Source organism: Balaenoptera physalus, assembly GCF_965194825.1.
Source record: "Balaenoptera physalus genome assembly, chromosome: 15".
NCBI classification, from domain to species: Eukaryota; Metazoa; Chordata; class Mammalia; order Artiodactyla; family Balaenopteridae; genus Balaenoptera; species Balaenoptera physalus.
The window spans coordinates 68477141-68495269 of record NC_138894.1 but is presented as its reverse complement, the minus strand read 5'-3'; the positions used below and the strand labels follow the sequence as shown (position 1 = coordinate 68495269).

The 18129-nt window shown below is 45.3% G+C and overlaps 1 protein-coding gene across 4 annotated transcripts in view; it reads left to right on the top strand.

The window, feature by feature from the left end:
• The window catches only part of VIT (vitrin), a 147664-nt gene that overhangs the window by 88777 nt on the left and 40758 nt on the right, over positions 1–18129 (top strand). For all 4 annotated transcript variants that reach the window (XM_082427750.1, XM_082427747.1, XM_082427748.1 and 1 more), the window contains one exon: positions 11938–12129. In XM_082427750.1, the coding sequence (XP_082283876.1) occupies positions 11938–12129 (192 nt within the window). The remainder of the gene's footprint in view (positions 1–11937; positions 12130–18129) is intronic.

Here is an 18129-nt window from a genome sequence, read left to right as displayed (position 1 = left end):
AACAATGAATTATAATTACAGTGATAAATCACTACAAAATCTGGAAATATTAAAAGGCTCCAATTACTCATTTTAAACACACAGCAGCTATCAGTAAGTCCAATCAAACTTGTAATTAAGTGAATTACATTTAATAACTGGATTTTTGAACTACTCCTTTAGTTATGTCAAATGTGCCTCATATCTGGAAGCTTATTCCTTGAGAATTCTGGTAAATGGATAGATAGGGACAGGTTTTTAGAACACTGAGCTATAATTTTATTTGAGATTTCTTTTTTTTAATTAATTGTTTCACTGTTTAGTCCATTCTCACTATCTGGCTCCACAGGCTTTTATAGACAATCATTTTCACTCTTTTTTTTTTTTTTTTCCCTCTTCCAAAGAGGTAATATCAATGAACTCATGGCTGTGTTATTTCACAGTAAAAAGATAACCAAGGTCTTTGTACTATCATCATGACCTGCCTGCTCCCCTCTTTTTATTTTTGTGAATTTCCCCAACCTAACTTTTTATTTTGAAAACTTATAAATTTACAGAAAAATTAAAAGAATAGTACAATGAATACCATATTCTCTTCACCCAGATTCACCAATTGTTAATATTTTGCTATACTTGCTTTATCTATCTATTTATATTTCGTTTGAACTGTGTGAAAATAAGCTGTGGGCATGATGACACTTTATCCCTTAATACTTCAGCACATGTATGGTAAGAGCTAAAACATTTTCCTAAATAACCACAGTACCACGTCTAAAACATTAACATTGATACAATAATATCAATAAATATTAATAAATAAGAAATAATAAGAAAAAGTTCTCATTCAGTTGTATCCAACTATCCCCCAAATATTCTTCACAGTAATTTCTTCTTCTTTTTTGGGGGGGGGGGATCTACAATCCAATCAAAAATCATCCATTGTATTTAGTTGTCATATCTATTTAGTCTCCTTTAATCTAGAACTGTCTACCACCACACTTCCTTTTTTGGTCATAAGTAGTGATGACATTTTTGAAGTCCCAGCCAGTCATCTAGTACTATGTCCCACAGTCTGGACCACAAACAGGTCCAGCTATTTCCTCATGGTTGGATTCAGGTTAAATATTTTGTCAAGGATAATACATAGGTGGTATCATAGCATATCCATTGTGTAGTATCACAAATGGCCATATCAGGAGACACATGATATCATTTTGTCCATTTGTCGCTGATGCTAAATTTGATTACTTGGATACTTTACCGTATCTCTTCATGGTAAAGATACTTTGTAATTAATAGCAACCTGTAGGGTGATACTTCAAAACAGCATGAATATCTTGTTCCTTCCAAAATTTCACCCAATGATTTTAACATCTATCGATGATCCTTGCTGTAGCAAGAATTACATCAGAAATTGCAAAATTATATTTGTTCTAATTCTGTCATTTCTTCCACATTTATTAGCTAGTGTTATTACACAAGGAAGACGGCTTTCCCGCCTCTCTCCACAACAAATTTTTCAAGTACCACTATGGACTCACAGATTGTTTTTTTAAAGTACAATGTGTTATAGTCTATTATCATCATTATTCTTCCTGTTGCTCAAAATTTCCAGGTTTGGCCAGTGGGAGCCCTTCCAGCTTTTGACATGCCTCATTAGCGTTTGAGCACAACACAACATTCTATCCTCACCTTATACTTACCCTACACTGGACCTTGAATCTCCCATCTTCTCCAAAGAGGCACTGCAGGATTTTAAACTACATTCTAGCAAACCTTTCTGGCATCCCCACAAAATCAGGAGCCATGTGACTCTCCTGAGAAAGAACTACCTACGGAAGACCAGCTAAAGCAAGGAAAAGAGAAATGTCTCATAATATATCAGGCCTTCCAACCTGGGTGGGTTTTTTGCACCTTTAGACACCCCATGTCCCAACCTCTACTATCCATTGATCAGAGTTTTAAGAGGACTGCTATCAGACCTTTTAAGATTCTTCTCTATTTAAGCAATCCCTGTTTCCTCTTACCTGTGGAATTCTGCACACATAGGGTTCAAATTACACTGGTTTCTATGTCAAATAATGGGAGGTTATCAACCATAGTACCTCAAGCTTTGCCCTGTAACAAAACATTCAGAACTGGGGCCATATAAAAATGCTAAGGTCTAGAATACAAATTTGCCAATCATAGACATATAATCTCCACCTTGGTGTTTACCATGTAGCTCCTGGCGAAATAAGAGGGTTTCAATCTTTGTTGCCTAGCCTGCAGTCCAAGAATCCCAGCAGAGGTTTACAAGGAAAATTAATTCCATGAGAGTAGAGATGTTTTGGATTTTTTAAATGAAAGTCAATCAGCTGTGATTATTCCCTATAAATCTCAACTTCCATGTCCTCTCATTCAACCTAGTGACATTTAACCAGAAACACTTTCTGCCAATGATAATAAACACATGTGCTTCTGCAATGGCTAGGGGTCTCCAATGAATGAGTTAGGAGAGTGCAATGCCGGCTACAGGTCTCAGCTGGCGGTGGCCAGGGCGGGGTCTCCATTGTCCGGAGGCTTCTGACCAATGAAATGTTCTTTCTGACACGTCAGAGTCCTTCTCTGAAGCCTCTGATGCCTCCATGACTTTTCTCTAGGCTTTTTATTTCCACTTTTCACATGTTTTCACTATGCGTCTTTAATTAATTCACTTTGGCGGGCTGGGAGGGGGCAGGAGAGGGGACGTGTGTTTTTGTTCAGCACAATCTTTCCACAGTTCAGGGATGGGAAAGGTCCAGCAAGGACCTCCTAATGCTGCCCGTTTGTCCTCTCATCCACATTGCAGAAAACTGAGCTCAGGCTCCTTTTCCTTCTGAATAGAAATAGAGAGAACCATAGGATTTTAGATGCTAGAAGAATAGGAAACTGAGGGAGCCGGTGTCTCTGCGGCGCTCGCTGTGGATAAAGTGAGGCCCACAGCCAAGGCGCCCTCCTTGGGTCTGAAATAACCTCACTCACTGTTCACCTGGAGCAGGGCCGGCCCAGGGCGAGGATGTGCAGGTACCCAGCCCTGCTCCCAGGTGGCTTTTGTGAGATGAGGTAACTCCCATGAGCCCCAACATTTGCCTCTTCCCCACCTTGAGTGACATGTATAGGTAATACCAGAATAACTTCTTTGCATCTCTGTGGTGATACATAGTTCCAAAACTTCTTCACTGTTTTTTTACCTTTAGATCCCTACAACTTTGTGTGGTTAGTTGGTCCACATCATTATCCATATTTTCTGAATTAAAAAACAAAAATTACCAAAAGAACCCAGAGTCTCAGAGATTGAGGCAGTTAATGAATGCTAAAACAGAAAGGGAAACCTAGATGTTCTTGCTCCCAATCCCAAGCCCCTCCTGAGACCCTGTTATTCTGTCTGCCTCATGACTCTTGCCGTCCCTTGTACCAGGAGGACCTTTGGTGAAATCAGGCACTAGAGTGTGTTCCACCTCCCACCTCCCATTTGACTCTCCTCACCTCTCCTCCCCTAGCCCATCCTATAAAAATATTCCCTCAGGTTGAGAGTTTAAAATGCTTTCATTATCAGGTGTAAATATCGCAAAACAGGTGAGACCCCTCCCAAGGGCATTTAAATTTTAACAGAGACCTAAGCAGTAAGATAATTCCTCTGTTATTCTTATTGAGCATCTACTACATCCCAGACACTGCTCCAGGCCCTGGGGATTTACCAGCCACCAAGTGAGACAAATCACCTGCCTCAGGGGGGCTTCTACATTCTAGTGACACTTTCCATTTCGTGTGGAATGAAGCTCCTTGCTGGAATTTCAAGCCGCACTCCCTGGCAGAGGAGGACTGCAGACTGCAGCCTTCTCAGGCACGTTCAGTCACACCAGGCTTGCGGCTTGCCTCCCCAGCCCTGATCGTTTTTCTTCTTTATGCCTCCGTGGTTTCCCTGATACACATTAGCATTTCTTCTCCTCGCCTGGTATCTAAACTTTCACTCCCTGGGTGGACAACAAATGGTCATTTTCAAGGCCGATCTCTATCTACTTTCAAGTTTCTCTAGTGTCGTGGAATTCAGATGGGTCCCACGGGGTCTGTGGAAGTGAGAGGTTTGTTGTTCACATACAGCTAGCCGATGGCCAGAGCTCTCAGCATCCGAGAAAAGAACGTGGGGAGGGTTTTTCCATTCATCTACTGACCTGATTCAACATTCAGAAAGTCCCGTGTATGAAAACTTCACTTCCAGTTCACATCTTCATGGGCAAAATAAGGGTTGCTCATGTTAATTCTGATGGAGGTTTTATTGCCTCCTTTCTAATATTAATAAAACATAGGTGATACAGGAAAACAGAATGCCACTTGACTTTCTCATTGTAATCAACAATTCAGCAAGGGAGAGGGGTGTGGAGGCTGACTGATTTCATTGAACTCAAGAGAAACAAATCAGCAGGAGGGAGTCAACTTAACAGAATGCAACCATCTAAAACCTCTAGCTCTAGAAATAAATCGTTGTGGTTTTTTTCCTTTTTTTTTTTTTTGCACAAGGTAAATCCCAAAAGGGTGTAACCTACCCATCATTTCTTACATATTCATCATCTAAAAGCCCAGCTGCCAAAGCAGGCAAGTGTCCACGTGTGATTTCATTTAAATCTCCTGATTTTGTAAACAGACAATATTGTGTTTTAGGGGATAGGATAAAAATGAGCAACTTAACCGGTCAAGCTCCACTGACTCCAGTAATATTTTAACAGATGCCAGGAACATGGGCACAGAAATCAATGTGCTGAAGAGTGAGGCTTTATTTTTTGCTTTGCAATTCTGAGATTATCTCTGAGTTTGTGTCATTTTCATTCAGAATGACTGTTGCCCTGAATTCGACTGTATAGTTACTTTAGAAGATGACATGACATTCTGTGTGGAAATGTTCCCTGGCAGCTGAAAGGGAAAAGACTGTCTCTACTTACGTATGAAATGGAGGGAAGCAAAGAGGACGATGTGGCTTATGTGATAGCAGCAAGCAGCTCACCTCAACAACCCAGGCCAAAAATACAGTCTGTGAGGTTGTGCCGACCCAGCTTCCTGTGAACCACCAAGGGGGTACAGTAAAACTCAGGCCAGGAATATACCTTTTTCTAGGCTTCTGTGTGAAAGCAAGAACTACACTATGCATTATTGTCTCTTCTGGGGGGAGGTATGCTTTGATTTCTCACACAAAGAGAAGCTGTGAGTTGTTTTGTGGTGGGATTTAACACTACTTCCAGAAAGTTGAAGAGCTAGCTGATTTTGTTCATGTACTTAAGGTGAACATGGTTTAAGAATAGGCAATAAAAGCTAGCATTTACTGAGCTTTCCCTGTGTGCCAGGCACTGTTCCAAGAGTTTTATCTGTATTTATTCACCCCAACAATACCATGGGTATGTACTATTCTTAGCCCTAATTTACAGTTTGAGGAAAATGCAGCACCAGAGAAGTTTAGTAACTTGCCCTTTGCCACACAGCAAGTAAGTAGCAGAGCTTAGAATCAGATCCGGACAATCCGGCTTCAGAAACCCCTCTTTACACCATTATCCTATGTTTTCTTATGCTAATTTCAGTGTATATAAAGAATCCTGATTTGAGGCACCTTAGCATTCAAATAGGGAATGTTTTTCATTTTTCCACCCCAGTTCCTCTCCAACTATATCTTTAATGACTTCTTAATTATTCCAGTAATCTAGACCTGTTTTTGTTTGTTTGTTTTATTGCAAGGAACCACCTGTTCCGTAACCCCGCCCACAAGCTGGCAGCGGGTGGTGGTGCCCTGTGGACCATTTCTGAGATGTCACCTGTCCTCTTCTGGTGTGGGCAAGGGGAGAGGACTAGGGGACAGAGGTCTCCTTAAGTGGCTGGCCAGTTGGTGGAGGGAGAGTGTCCCTGGCCTCCCTGTTGTCTTGTCCAAGGTCTCAGTGATTTCTCAGCAGGTTTTGCGTGTGGGTATCTGGAGCTGGGGGCAGTGCTCCGCTGTATCCTGGCCCCGTCTCTTTCTCTGAGTTAGGGGCCCCATCCATTGGCAGCAGCTCCTTCACACAGAGTCACAGGAGTGCCTGGGGTTCTCCTCTTCCCTTTTGGGGCCTGAGGAGAACTAGGATGGGATGAGGTTGGTCGCCTTTCTTGTCCCATCTCACCTCACCTTTGGCCTCCTGAGCCCCTCCAGCAGCACCCCTCCCCCACTTCAGGAACAGACCCCATGTTCAAGGAAGCCCTCCAGCTTCAGGGACCACATGCCAAGCACTGTTTTTCCCGTGAGAGGGGGAATACTTCTCGACTCCCAGAATACACCCCCAGACTTCCTCTTTGAGCTCCGCTCCTGCAGTGCGCCAGGTGGGCCTGTCGGTGCTGCAGCTCAGAAAGGCCAGCGGGAAACGAGGGCCTGTCCCCGCCCCCCCCCGCCCCCCACCCTGCAGGCCCCGTGGTCTTGATGAGAGGTTCTCTTGAAACCCCTTCGTCTGGTTTGGGGAGGACAAAGCGTGAAGGAAGGAAGAGAATATCCTCTTACCCTGAACACTGCTCTCCCCCCGAGGTGGCCTCGGACCCTTCCCCCTCTTCTGGTCCTGTCCCTCTGCTGACGAGCCTGGGTCAGGTGGGGTTGGTGATGGTGCAGGTTCTGCTGGGACAGCCCCACCCATAGGAAGTTCAGTGGCACCTCTCCTCATGCAGAAAGGGGGACTGGGGCCCTCTGACTTTAGTCGTAGCCAGAATCTGGACAACAGGAAGAGTCCTGCACAACCTCCTGTGACTGAAGCCATCAATCAGCAAGTGCTTTCTCTGTGTCAGACACCTGTCCTACACAGTGACCCTGAGGCAGGGTGCCAGGTCACCCCCGTTTCAGATAAGGTTCAGCCCCTGCCCAAAGGCCCCGCTCCGACCGGCCCCTACAGCACTCAAACTCTGATCGCATCCCCTCGAAGCAGGTCAAGTTGAAGGGAGAGGGGGTGGAGGGGAGAGAAAACAACTACAGCCAAATGACGACTTAGATGATAAAATCCATTGGTTTCTACGTCCTCCATAGCAGAGATCGTTTTCAAAACTTCTCTATCTGCCCCAGGCACCGTGGTCCAGCTTAGCACTGCCCACCCCAGCAGGCCTGACTCACTGATGGCCAGGAGGAGTGTGGAGGAGCCGGGGTGCCTTCTCACACTTTGCTGTCACGTACTTTATTTTTATTTTATTTTATTTTATTTTATTTTATTTTATATTTTTTGGCCACGCCGCTCGGCTTGTGGGATCTTAGCTCCCCGACCAGGGATTGAACCCGGGCCCTCAGCAGTGAATGCACAGAGTCCTAACCACCGGACTGCCAGGGAATTCCCATGCTGCTACGTACATTTAAAATTAGCAAAACATCAGGCACTGCTACTGTCAGGCATTGCTACTGTCATCTGTCCCCTCTACCAAAACATCTCCACCTTCGATGACACCATCGCCATGTATCACTATCAGCCTCCTATCACAAGATTATTCATGGTTGTCAGAGTCTGAAAAATTAAGTTCATTCATTCACTCACTCATTCAATAACCATGTAGTGAGCACCTGCTCTGTGGCAGACTCTGAGCTCAGCTATAAGGATTCCAACATAAAAGGGATACTGGGGTCTCATCCAGCTTCAAGATTAGAGGAACCTCTCTTTCAAGTGACAGTCCCACCATGGAGTGAGTTTCACCAATTCAAATAAAAAATTCCAATGAGAACCATAAAAGGGTGGCTCCCTTTGTTGCTACTCTTCCTTCAGTGATAAAATTCCTTTAGAAATGGAAGGAAGCAGAAGAAATGAAGATGTGAGGGCCAGCAGCTGCTGGGGTCCCAGCATGCCCCTGCAAGACGCTTCCTGATCTCTCCAAGAATGTGAGTGAACAGGTAAATCAGGTTAGGACGACCCCCCCCAAAGCATAACAACCCTCTTTCATGGGAAATTATCTCACTCACAAAATAGGATGCATCTTGCTTTGCCGTGTGCAGCTCCTGCTGAGAAAACACATTCCTGAGATTTAAACGCTGTTCCCAAGGCAGTTAGCAACCATTAAACAGGCAGCTGGTATTTGGCTGGAGTCTCAAACTACTCTGAGCTCAATAAAAACAGGTAAGTGTCGGTTTGTAGAAGTTCCCCCAAAGCTGAGAAGGCACACTGTCGGCACCACAACAAGAGAAGGGAAAGTAAATCTTTACTCTTGCTGAGCAAGAGTGTCAGGAAAACCCCCTCCTGACTCCCCTTGGTCATCCCTTGCCCTGGAAGAAAATCAAGCCCAAGTTTATTGTAATAAGTTTGACTGTTCAGGGACCATCTGCCCTCACTGCCAACACCCTCCAAGGCCACCCCTTCACCCTGTCTTGGGAGTAAGATTACTTCACCAGAACTCTGGAGACCTCAGGCCACCCTCTGAGGGGAACCCCATTCAGGAATCTTGAAGTGACTCATGACTTCTACTTTGTTCCCCTTTTGTGGGAGAAAGTGTGGAACTTGGCATCAAACAAATGTGGGTCCAAATCCTGGCTCTGCTACCTGCTGTCCATGTGACCTGAGACTCGTTCCTTGACCTCTTGGAGAATCTGTCCCTTGTCTTAAAAATGGGAATAGTTGGATCATTTTCAGGATTGTGATTAATATCATATGCGAATGCTTCTGTAAAAGAGGTGCATAGTAGATGCTCAGTGAATATTAAGTTTCCTGCCCTCATGTAGAACCCCGAGGCATGTTATAAGTTCTCATGGGAAGAGCCAAATCCTTCCCTGTCGCTCTGACCCCAAGGTGTTGCTGCTAAACTGGTTTCAATTTCCTTCAGTCACCTCACATTTGACACCTACTGAAAGCACTGTTTTCCACTGGGAGAGAGGGAGGCATATCACGATGATGTCAGCAGCTGTCATTTATCGAAGGCCTACCATGTGCCAAGCACTGTGTGGCCCCCTTACAGACATGACCTCTACCTGTGACAACAGTCCCCCAAGTAGGTCTGACCATCCCCATTTTCCAGCAAAGGGAGCCAGGCTCAGAAAGCTGAAGAAAGCCTAGTGGCCAGGCTGGTGAGGGCTGGAGCCAAGACTCCAGCCTGGCGCTGGCTGTGGTTCTCAAATCAGATTTCCAAGGCCCAGCCCAGATCAGTGAGTCAGAATCTCTGTGAATAGGGCCCTGGATCACCTCCACTGTGATCCTAAGGATGACCAGGTGTAGGAAGCTGGGAGGCCCTCCTGGTGCTGTTGAGAAGGTGGTTGTCTGGAGCTGTCCTTGACCTTGTCCAAAGAGTAATACGTTACGAGTCTAAGGGAAGTTTTGAAATGTTTTCCCATGAAAATCGTTGAAAAAAGACCAAACTTCCATGTATCTGAGGTTGTACGAAGAAACTATTCTGGTGGTTTTATTTCAAATTGCTCAAAAAGAACCTGGTCCCGTGAAGAATTCACTTTGGGTCACATCAGGCATTATGCTCAGCAAGGAACTGGAAGCATTGGGGTAGAGTATCTTCTCTATTTCCCTCTTAAAGACAGTTATATTCTGTGAAGGAGAGCAGGCAAAAACGACTAGGTCTTCTGTGGAAGATATTGGAAGACCAGGGATTTGGCTCTGTTGGTTGAATTTATGATGTGCTTGAAAACATCTGTGTTCTAAGCAAGTAACATAAATGGCTGCCCTCAGGATATTTAATCTGCTCTCTAGCAAATCAATACCTGCAAAGGCAAACCGGGGGGGGGGGGGGGGGGGGTCAGAAACCTCAGAATTAGCCAATGTTGTGAGAAAAAGATAATTCAGATCCTCCATAGCCAATGAGTTTAAAGTGGCAAAAATATTGACTATTTCCGAGTAGAAGTTTTATTTTTAATTTAATTAATTGCGGTTCAATTAATACTTTGCAAGTAAAATGTACTGTCAGTTTATTTATATATTTCTCTCCAAGTTAGTAATTATATCCTATTTCATAAAATATACAAGTGATTCTATTAAATGGCTTTTCCCTGTATGAACCTGGGCCTGCGTCTCCCTAAAGAGGCATTACTGCCTGGTAGCATTTACCAGAGGGTATAACAGAAGAGTACTTCAGAGAAATTAGAAACTTCCCTAGGACTTGTTATGAAAGCTCAATTCCTTTAGAGTAATGGAAATGTCATAAATCACACTAGTTTTGCCCAAGGATGGCGTGAAGACTGGCTGAACCCCCGAGGCCGCTGCCAGCTCTTTAGCAATCTGTCTGGCACAGTCTCCAGGTGGCTTTAAAGGCAACCAACTGTTAGCAAACATCAGGGTAAATGAGGGATCCACTTCCTGCCTTGCCGGGCTAATGCCTGCAAGAGCAGACAGGATGGCCGAACTCCAACCCAATCCCAGGGCGCTGCGTGCTGACCTGCTCTCCCACAGGAGGTAATAGCGTCAGGGTGGGGAAATGAGCAGGTGCCAGTGCTGAGCAGTGGGTCCAAACACCCGATGCCACCTCACAGCTGTCTGCATGGCTGGACAGGGTTGTGGTCTGACACTGCCCAGCATGCTGTACAATGTCAAAGAGGAGGTTGGGTGGTTCCCATGAAGAGTGCAGCTCCTTCTATCTCAGATGCTACCCCCCTTGACCTGCTGTTCTGTGACCAAAGACGCTTCATCCCTAAGCAGAGTTAAGGCTAGAGCTGGGATGCTCTCATAGGCTGAAAAACGACCCCCGAAAACATATCCATGTCCTAATCCCTGGAACCTGTGAATGTTTCCTTATACAGCAAAAAAGGAGGAGTGGGGAGGAAGGCAGGGGGGCTTTGCTGGTGTGATTAAGTTAAGGATCTTTAGATGGGGAGGTTATCCAGGATTGTCTGGGGGCAGGGTTGTGGAAGAGACTAAATGCAATCACATGTATCCTTAAAAGAGGGAGGCAGAGGGAGATTTGACCACACAGAGGAGAAGGCCACATGGAGATGGAGCAGAGGGAGAATTGAAGATGCTGGCCTTGAAGACTGGAGGGGTGGGGCCACAAGGCAAGGAATGCCAGCAGCCACCAGGAAATGCAAGAGACAGGGAGCAGATTAGAGCCTCTGGAGGGAGCTTAGAGCCTCTGGAGGGAGCCTTAGAGCCTCTGGAGGGAGCTTAGTCCAGTGACACTGATTTCCAACTTTCAGCCTCCAGAACTGTGAGAGAATAAATTTCTGTTGTTTTAAGCCGCTGAGCACATGGTAATTTGTTAGCATCCCCAGGAAACTAATAGAGATGCACAGGTGTAGAAGTTGGCATACCTGCCATGGGTCCAGCAGACACAAGTGGCTGGTGGCTGTTGTTCCCTCCCAGGACTGCGGTGCCGTTCACTTTGGGGACCATGTTTTGTCTCCTTCTGGCGCAGACCCACGGTTCTCAATACAACGCCAAGGCCCAGTGGGCCCTGTGTCCTCATGCCCTCAACCTAACAAATTCAGACTCGTTTAAAATTACCGAAACAATCTAAATCATCACACGTGGATGAAGAGCACAATTCAGAAGAATCATCTAGATGGTCCTTACCATCTAATTAGTTCCGATACCCCATTTTATAGATGAGGAAACTGGGGTCCAGAGGAGTCAGTCGGCTAATCATGAACCAAATCTAAACTAGCACATCTAAGACACATTGTCTAAAATAGTGAAAGCCCTGAAAGTACGCCCTATCCCCAGGCCAACACTAACTGAAACAGCAAAAAAAAAAACACGTTCATGAACCATTGCTTCTGGTGTATGGAAAATTAATTTGACAGTTAATCATGTTCGGCCTTGTCTATGTTAATGTTGTTTGGAGCTGTCTTGTAAGTATTTTGTTATTTCATCTTTGGTTTGTTTATTGGCTTATTCCTCCATCCAGATTGTACATTCCTCCACAGCAGCTAGCACAGGACTTTGCTCATAGCTAGTGTTCAAGAAATGTTTATTTCTGCCCTGAAGAGCCTACCGGCTGTTTCGTAAGACCCAGTGTAATTCCACTTTCTTACAGGTGAGACCACAAAAGCCTATCAGAGCCCATCAGCTCCCGGGACAACAGCACAGCCAGTCCCCCTGATGCAAGTACTGGGGACCGCCGCAGCTGAAGGCACCCACACCACCTTGTCAAAGCCACCCCCATCTGCAGGCTCTACCACCAGCAGCCTCAGACCACAGCCCGTGGGCCAGAGAAGCCAGGAGCTGGGTCAGTAGGTAGACTGTGTGTTGCCATGTGCTAGAAGAGTGGAAGACTGGGGTTTTTAGAGTTAGTAGCTCTGTCTGAATGCCTGTGTATGAGCCTATCTCCTACCTTTTAAGCTGGGTGAGGGGAGAGCGCTGGAGACCTGGGCCAGGGGTGTGTGTCATGCCCTCCCAGATTCAAGGGGTAAACCTGAGCCCAGTAATAATTCAGGACCAAGCTAAAAGCTAAGCAAACTATGTAGAAGTGACTTAATATAGATTTGAAAAAAGGACTGCTGTTAATCGTACTTGGGAAGGTAGGATATGACGTGAAACTTTCCCATTGCAAAATCCCCATTTCTCCAAAAGCTCAGTTGAAGGGATAATAGATTTCTATGTAAACACTGTTGGGTTTTGTTTTGTTTCAAGGGACAAACTGAATACTCCCGGAAGTCTTCAAATATTAGAAGCAAACAAAACAAAAAGAACCCCTTTAGGAAAAGCCAGATAGCTCAAGTTTTTATTCCTTTTCTGATTGCTTTATGTCTGCCCACTTGTATCCATTTCTTAAATCATGTTTTAGGTTTTACCAAAGTCCAGTTTATGGAATTAATCTCAGTATTACATCAAATACGACCTTAGGAGCCCATTTGATAATCCAAACACCCGTTTTACACAGGCTTCTACACCAGGCTTCCTGGGCAATGAGCACCTATACCAGCTCTGAAGGTCTTCTGGCAAGAGGGCGGGAAATTCCACAGCGGGAGCGTCCCTGTTGTCTCAAGCTACTTTTTCCAAATATTTCCCACCTGGTGCCACGTTTTCGTCCCAGGAGGAAGTGCCTAGGGCTCGTTCTTTCAGCCTCACCTCCAGCTTCCTAACATCAGTGCCTTGCAGCACGACCCCTTCCCCGCCTTCCATGTCAGAGCCCAGCTCCCTAGTCATCTTTCTATTCAACAAATCCAAACACTTTCAATGTGCTAGACATTCTTCTAAGCACCTGACAAATATTAACCTATTAAATCCTCAGAACAACCTTAGAAAGTAGATACATTACTTCTAGTTTGACTAATTCATCGCACTGAGGAGGAAACCAAGGAGTAGGTCAGTGAGGCAACTGGTCCCCAGCCACACAGCTGGGAAGCAGCAGAGCCACGATTCACGCCCGGCAGCCGGCTCTCCGTGAATCCCCTTGCAGGAGGCATCCCTGCCATAAACGAACACCCGAGGCACTAACGATGCAGCACAGAATCAGGGGCCTGACCTGCCTTGACATCAGTGGGGTGACAAGATTCGAGGGTCTTAGGCACAGCCAATTCCCGCTGTGATCGGTTAGCACCAGTAACAGAACTCACAGTCCGTTCTCTCCCTGCGCCAGGCACCCTGTATGCATGACTCGTGGAAGAAGCTATAATATAAAGTCTCCAAATAAAAATACCATACAAATGATTTCTGAAAGATATTAGACACTCCCCCACCATCTTGGTTCTTTCAAAGACTGTTGAGTAGCTGAGTGTGTAGGTGTCTCCTTAGAGGATGTCAGTTTTTACATAACACATACAATTAAGCCCAGGGCATATTTATTTGGCTACACCAGGAGCTTGGAAATCCTGTTGCAAGTTGGGCCTGTGCTTATGGAAAACCTCAGGCAACTTGAAGCAGTGGCCCCCAGCCTGGCAAAGCTTCCTTATTCCTGGCCTGGGGACAGGAGCTTTGGGCAGCAGCCTCGCAGCCCATCAGTGTTCGCTCTTCATCCTGGTCCAGCACCCACGTCCACGCTGCCCCACAGACTGCTAGACAAATATTCAGGGCAAGCGCTCCGTGCAGCCTGTGCCCTAATTGCTAAGAAAGGAGCCAAAAAGGGGGGGGGGGGGTAGGAAGGAAGAGAAGACTTTTTAAAATGTGTATGGCCTACTCAAAGGATTTTCTGTAGGAATGAAGAAGAGTGAAGATCGGTGTTTGAATGCCTATTTTTTTTTTAAAATAACAGCCTTATTGAGATACTCTTCACCTACCATACAATTCACCCATTCAAAGTGCACAGTTCAATGGTTTTCAGTATACTCACAGGGTTGTGCGACCATCACCACAGTCAGTTCTAGAACATTTTCATCCCCCCAAAAAGAACCCCCACACCCACTGATGGTCACTCACCGTGTCCCCCTAAGCCTTCTCCCCCCCAGCCCTGGAGAACCACCAGTCTACTTTCATGAATGCCTGTCCTAGTGCTTGGCTACAGATATTCGCTGTGATATTTTAGCCCAACCATATTAAATAATATTTAATATATAGATAACTTCTTTATTTCTTCAAATAGCTGAAAATATTCTGTTAATTATGAGAGCAACTCTTCTGCTGATGGACAAGCAAGTTGCTGTTGATGCATTTATGAAGTGGTTTTTTTCCTTTCATATACGTGACTATAGTCAAAAGATTCTAGAAGTGATTGTAGATGGGGCGTGCAAGCAAAACCTGATTCATTTATTCATTCAAAACCATTTCTTGAGTGCCCACTGTGTGTCAGGCACCATTTTAGGGTCTTGGGCTACGTCGGTGAACACATCCCACCAAGACCCCTGCAGCAGGACACCTGAGAAGTGTGAGCTGGAACGGGAGCAGCCTGCATTTGGGGGTCTATGAGTCGTCTTTGCTCTACGATGAGGTAAAGATGCCCTTTCAGACAGGACACAGGAACTTGGAGGGAGTCCAGGAAAGAATAGAAACTTTGTAGTAGGAAAAGCAAGGGGTTCCCCCAGCCCTAGCCCACGAAGAGGAGCTGATGTAGGTGGCAGGACTCCAAGGAAGACGCGGCTGGACACCAAGGCCACTTCATGGCCCCCTAACTGCCCCACGGATGTGCAAACCCAACAAGGCAGAGAGGAGCACGGGACAAGTCAAGGCTGGGGCTCGGGGAGCCAAGAGCCACAGTGACAGAGACCACCCACAGGGCAGAAGCGAGGCTGTTCACGGGAGAGCCTGCCAAGGACTACCTCGGCACCCAGCGGAGCCAGGAGGTCGCAGGGCTGCATCCCGGGGCCAGAGGGGGCAGCCTGGAGAATGAGGTCCATAGTTACGCTGAGCAAAGAGTTCTGGAAAAGATGGAGAATGCCTCAGGCCCAGCTGCAGGGCCTGCTGAATCTACCATGGGCTTGGAAGGTGGAACGTGGCTTCGCCTGGCATTGTTTTCCTGGTCTGGTTCGTCTCAAGAAGTGCCATGGTTGCCTCCGCTGATCTAACATATCATCAGAATGTCCACCTTGAAGGGTAAACCAGGGAGGGGAGCAGAGCGCTACCTAGTGGCAAGGCATGGTGATGCACCTTTCTACTCCATGCCACCCCCTGACCAAGGGCAGCTAAGGAGGAGGAAGTGGTGAAACCTGGGACAGGAAGGAACCAGCATCTACAACTGCCCATCCCTTCCACGTGCAATTTCCCTTCTCACCAACATGTATCTCATCTCTGAATGTTTATCTTCCTTAAGGTGTCAGGAGAAGGTTTTTCTTAAAATCCAGTCTTCCAAAATAGTAAGACAAATATTCCAAAAGAAAAATGGGTGAAGGCCATGACCAGGCAGGCCACGGAAGAACTATCAATGGCCCATAAATATAACAGAAGGCGTTCAACTTCACCAGGAGTCAAATAAATGCGAAGTAAACAATAAGATGTAATTTTTCACCAATTAACATTGGAAATTGATAAAACACAGTTTGGGCCCGAGTATGGAGAAATGACTCAGCATTTGCACTTACAGGAATATATCCTAAGGTAATTATCAGCCAAAGTCAAAAGAAGCCTGGACACAGATGTTGTTCATGATAGAAAAATAGATGGAGACGGTTTAATCGTCCATTGTCAGAACAGTTAAAGAAATTACTATACAGCTATTAAAATATGCGCACTTACTGACAGAAGATTGGTCTGTGACAGGTTGTTAAGTAAAGAAGCAGGCTACAAAACAGGATGGATACCAATCTCATGTTTTATAATTATGTTTTTGCACATGAGAACATGTGCATAGAAAAAGGGATAGAACACTATATACCAAAATTGTAAACCAGCCACTGCTGTATAGAGGGATTGCAGATGATTCCTTACTACCCATAGTGTATATTTTGACAGTCAGCATGTGTTAGCTTTATAATTAGAAAACAGAGCTATTTTGAGTTTGTGTCCAAATAATTGGAATGAAGACAAAGGGAATGAAAAGTTATGGCAGATAGATTTGATTCTAAGAAAAACTGATATTTTCCCATGACCTCTTATCTCTTCCCTTCCATGAAACTTGGTTCTTTCCCTCAGCTGCTTTTTATGTGGTCCCCTTTCCCCAAAAATGGACTTTGCATCTCTCTTTACAGAATCTCCCATCTCCCTCCTCCCTTTTAAAGCCTTGCTTCAGAAAAATTGCCCAGTGAATAATGGATGCTGAAGTGTATTTGATTCTCCCACAGAGTAATCAAGGATAACCCATTGTGTACCCTTAAGAATGACTGAAAGCTAATGCTATTTGCATCAATACCATGTTAATGCAGTTTAAGCAAATTGCTAAATGTTAAGTGACATTTCTATTGAAGAATTACTTTAACCCCCTCAGGAGTGGCACAGCTGAATTATTGTAAGAATAATGAAGTATAAAGAAATATGGCACTTTAGTAAAAGATGCTTACTTTGACAGTTGTGAAGTACAAGGGTTACTGTTACCTGGAATTGTCAGTTAGTGTTTTGAGTTAAATACATTTTTTTTTTTTTTCCGCATTTCAATGCCTCCTCCAGGGCAGGTTCAGACCACCCAAGGACAAACTTTACCTTGGTTCTGACCTTGGTAATGTCTTGCTAGGATGGATCAAGGAAAGAATGAGAACAGTTAGATTAAAATTCATGCTCTGACCAGTCAAATGTTATTACAGATTTCTGGTCCACCACCACCTACACTAACAGCCAAAATAGCCCCTGAACTAATCCAGGTGGGAACCTGAACTAATCCAGGTAAGAACCTGAACTCACCTTTCTAGCTACTGACGAAAGTTAAGCTTGTTTACATGGGGTTTGTCTTTCCAAATCCTTGTCATTGGACTCAGATTTGGACAGAAAGCATTAAACCAGATATGCCAACAAAAGATACTGCTCAAGGGCCCAACTTGTAAGGAAAGTAAGGAAGCTGTTAAATAAGCAAAGCTTTCACAATCGCCATTCCCCAGAGGCAATTTTGTGGAGGTTGTGATAGAAATTCCTAAGGATTCAGTAACTAGGCTCTTACAAACCTGAAAAGGGATACTCTCTCGGGTTTATACTTGAGGAACAAGGGTCAAAGAAAGAGAGACATTTTTATCATTTCCCAGGAAAGGGCAGAGCCAATTTTGCCTGAGTAGTTCTGTGATATGGGGAATAGAAATACATTCTCTCTCCAGGAATTCTCCTATGAATTACAACACTCCCTTGGCTCCCCTTTCTTCACTTCTGTGTGCATCTCTTCAAGGTCTGGCCCAAGAACTGGGAATGCAGCGAGAAGAAACAAGTTCTCTTCTCTGAGACGCTGTTGAGGCCTGCAGAGATGAGAAAGAAAAATCTCACCCGGTTAGATGCTTTCCACAAACTCTGTTTGGGGCTGGGCCATGAGTTGACAGACTTGAGAGACAATTTCCTTTGTAGCTTCGGGGTACTAGGAACAGAAGAGTCCAGGCCTTTCTCTTGCTGGGGGATACCTGTCTGTCCTCCACAAGTTCAAAGAGTCCTAGAGACTGTAGGTTCTGTTTTGCTTTGATTCCAGATGGCAGTAGGGGCTCCACCGGGTCCCCTGGACAGGGCTAAGAGCTTCTGTGGCTTCACAACTGCACCTCTGGCAACGTACATGCTGCTGTTCAGGACAAAGGGCTTAAAGATCAGATCGCTGAGCAGGCCAAGGACTCCAAGGCCATTTTAGACCCTAACAGGCCCATGGGACAGTTCAGGCAGCCAAGCCTGGGGCACTACTTCCTCTAGTGCCCTTGGCCAGGATCTGTGCCTCCTCTGCAACCCCCAAAAGTAGAGC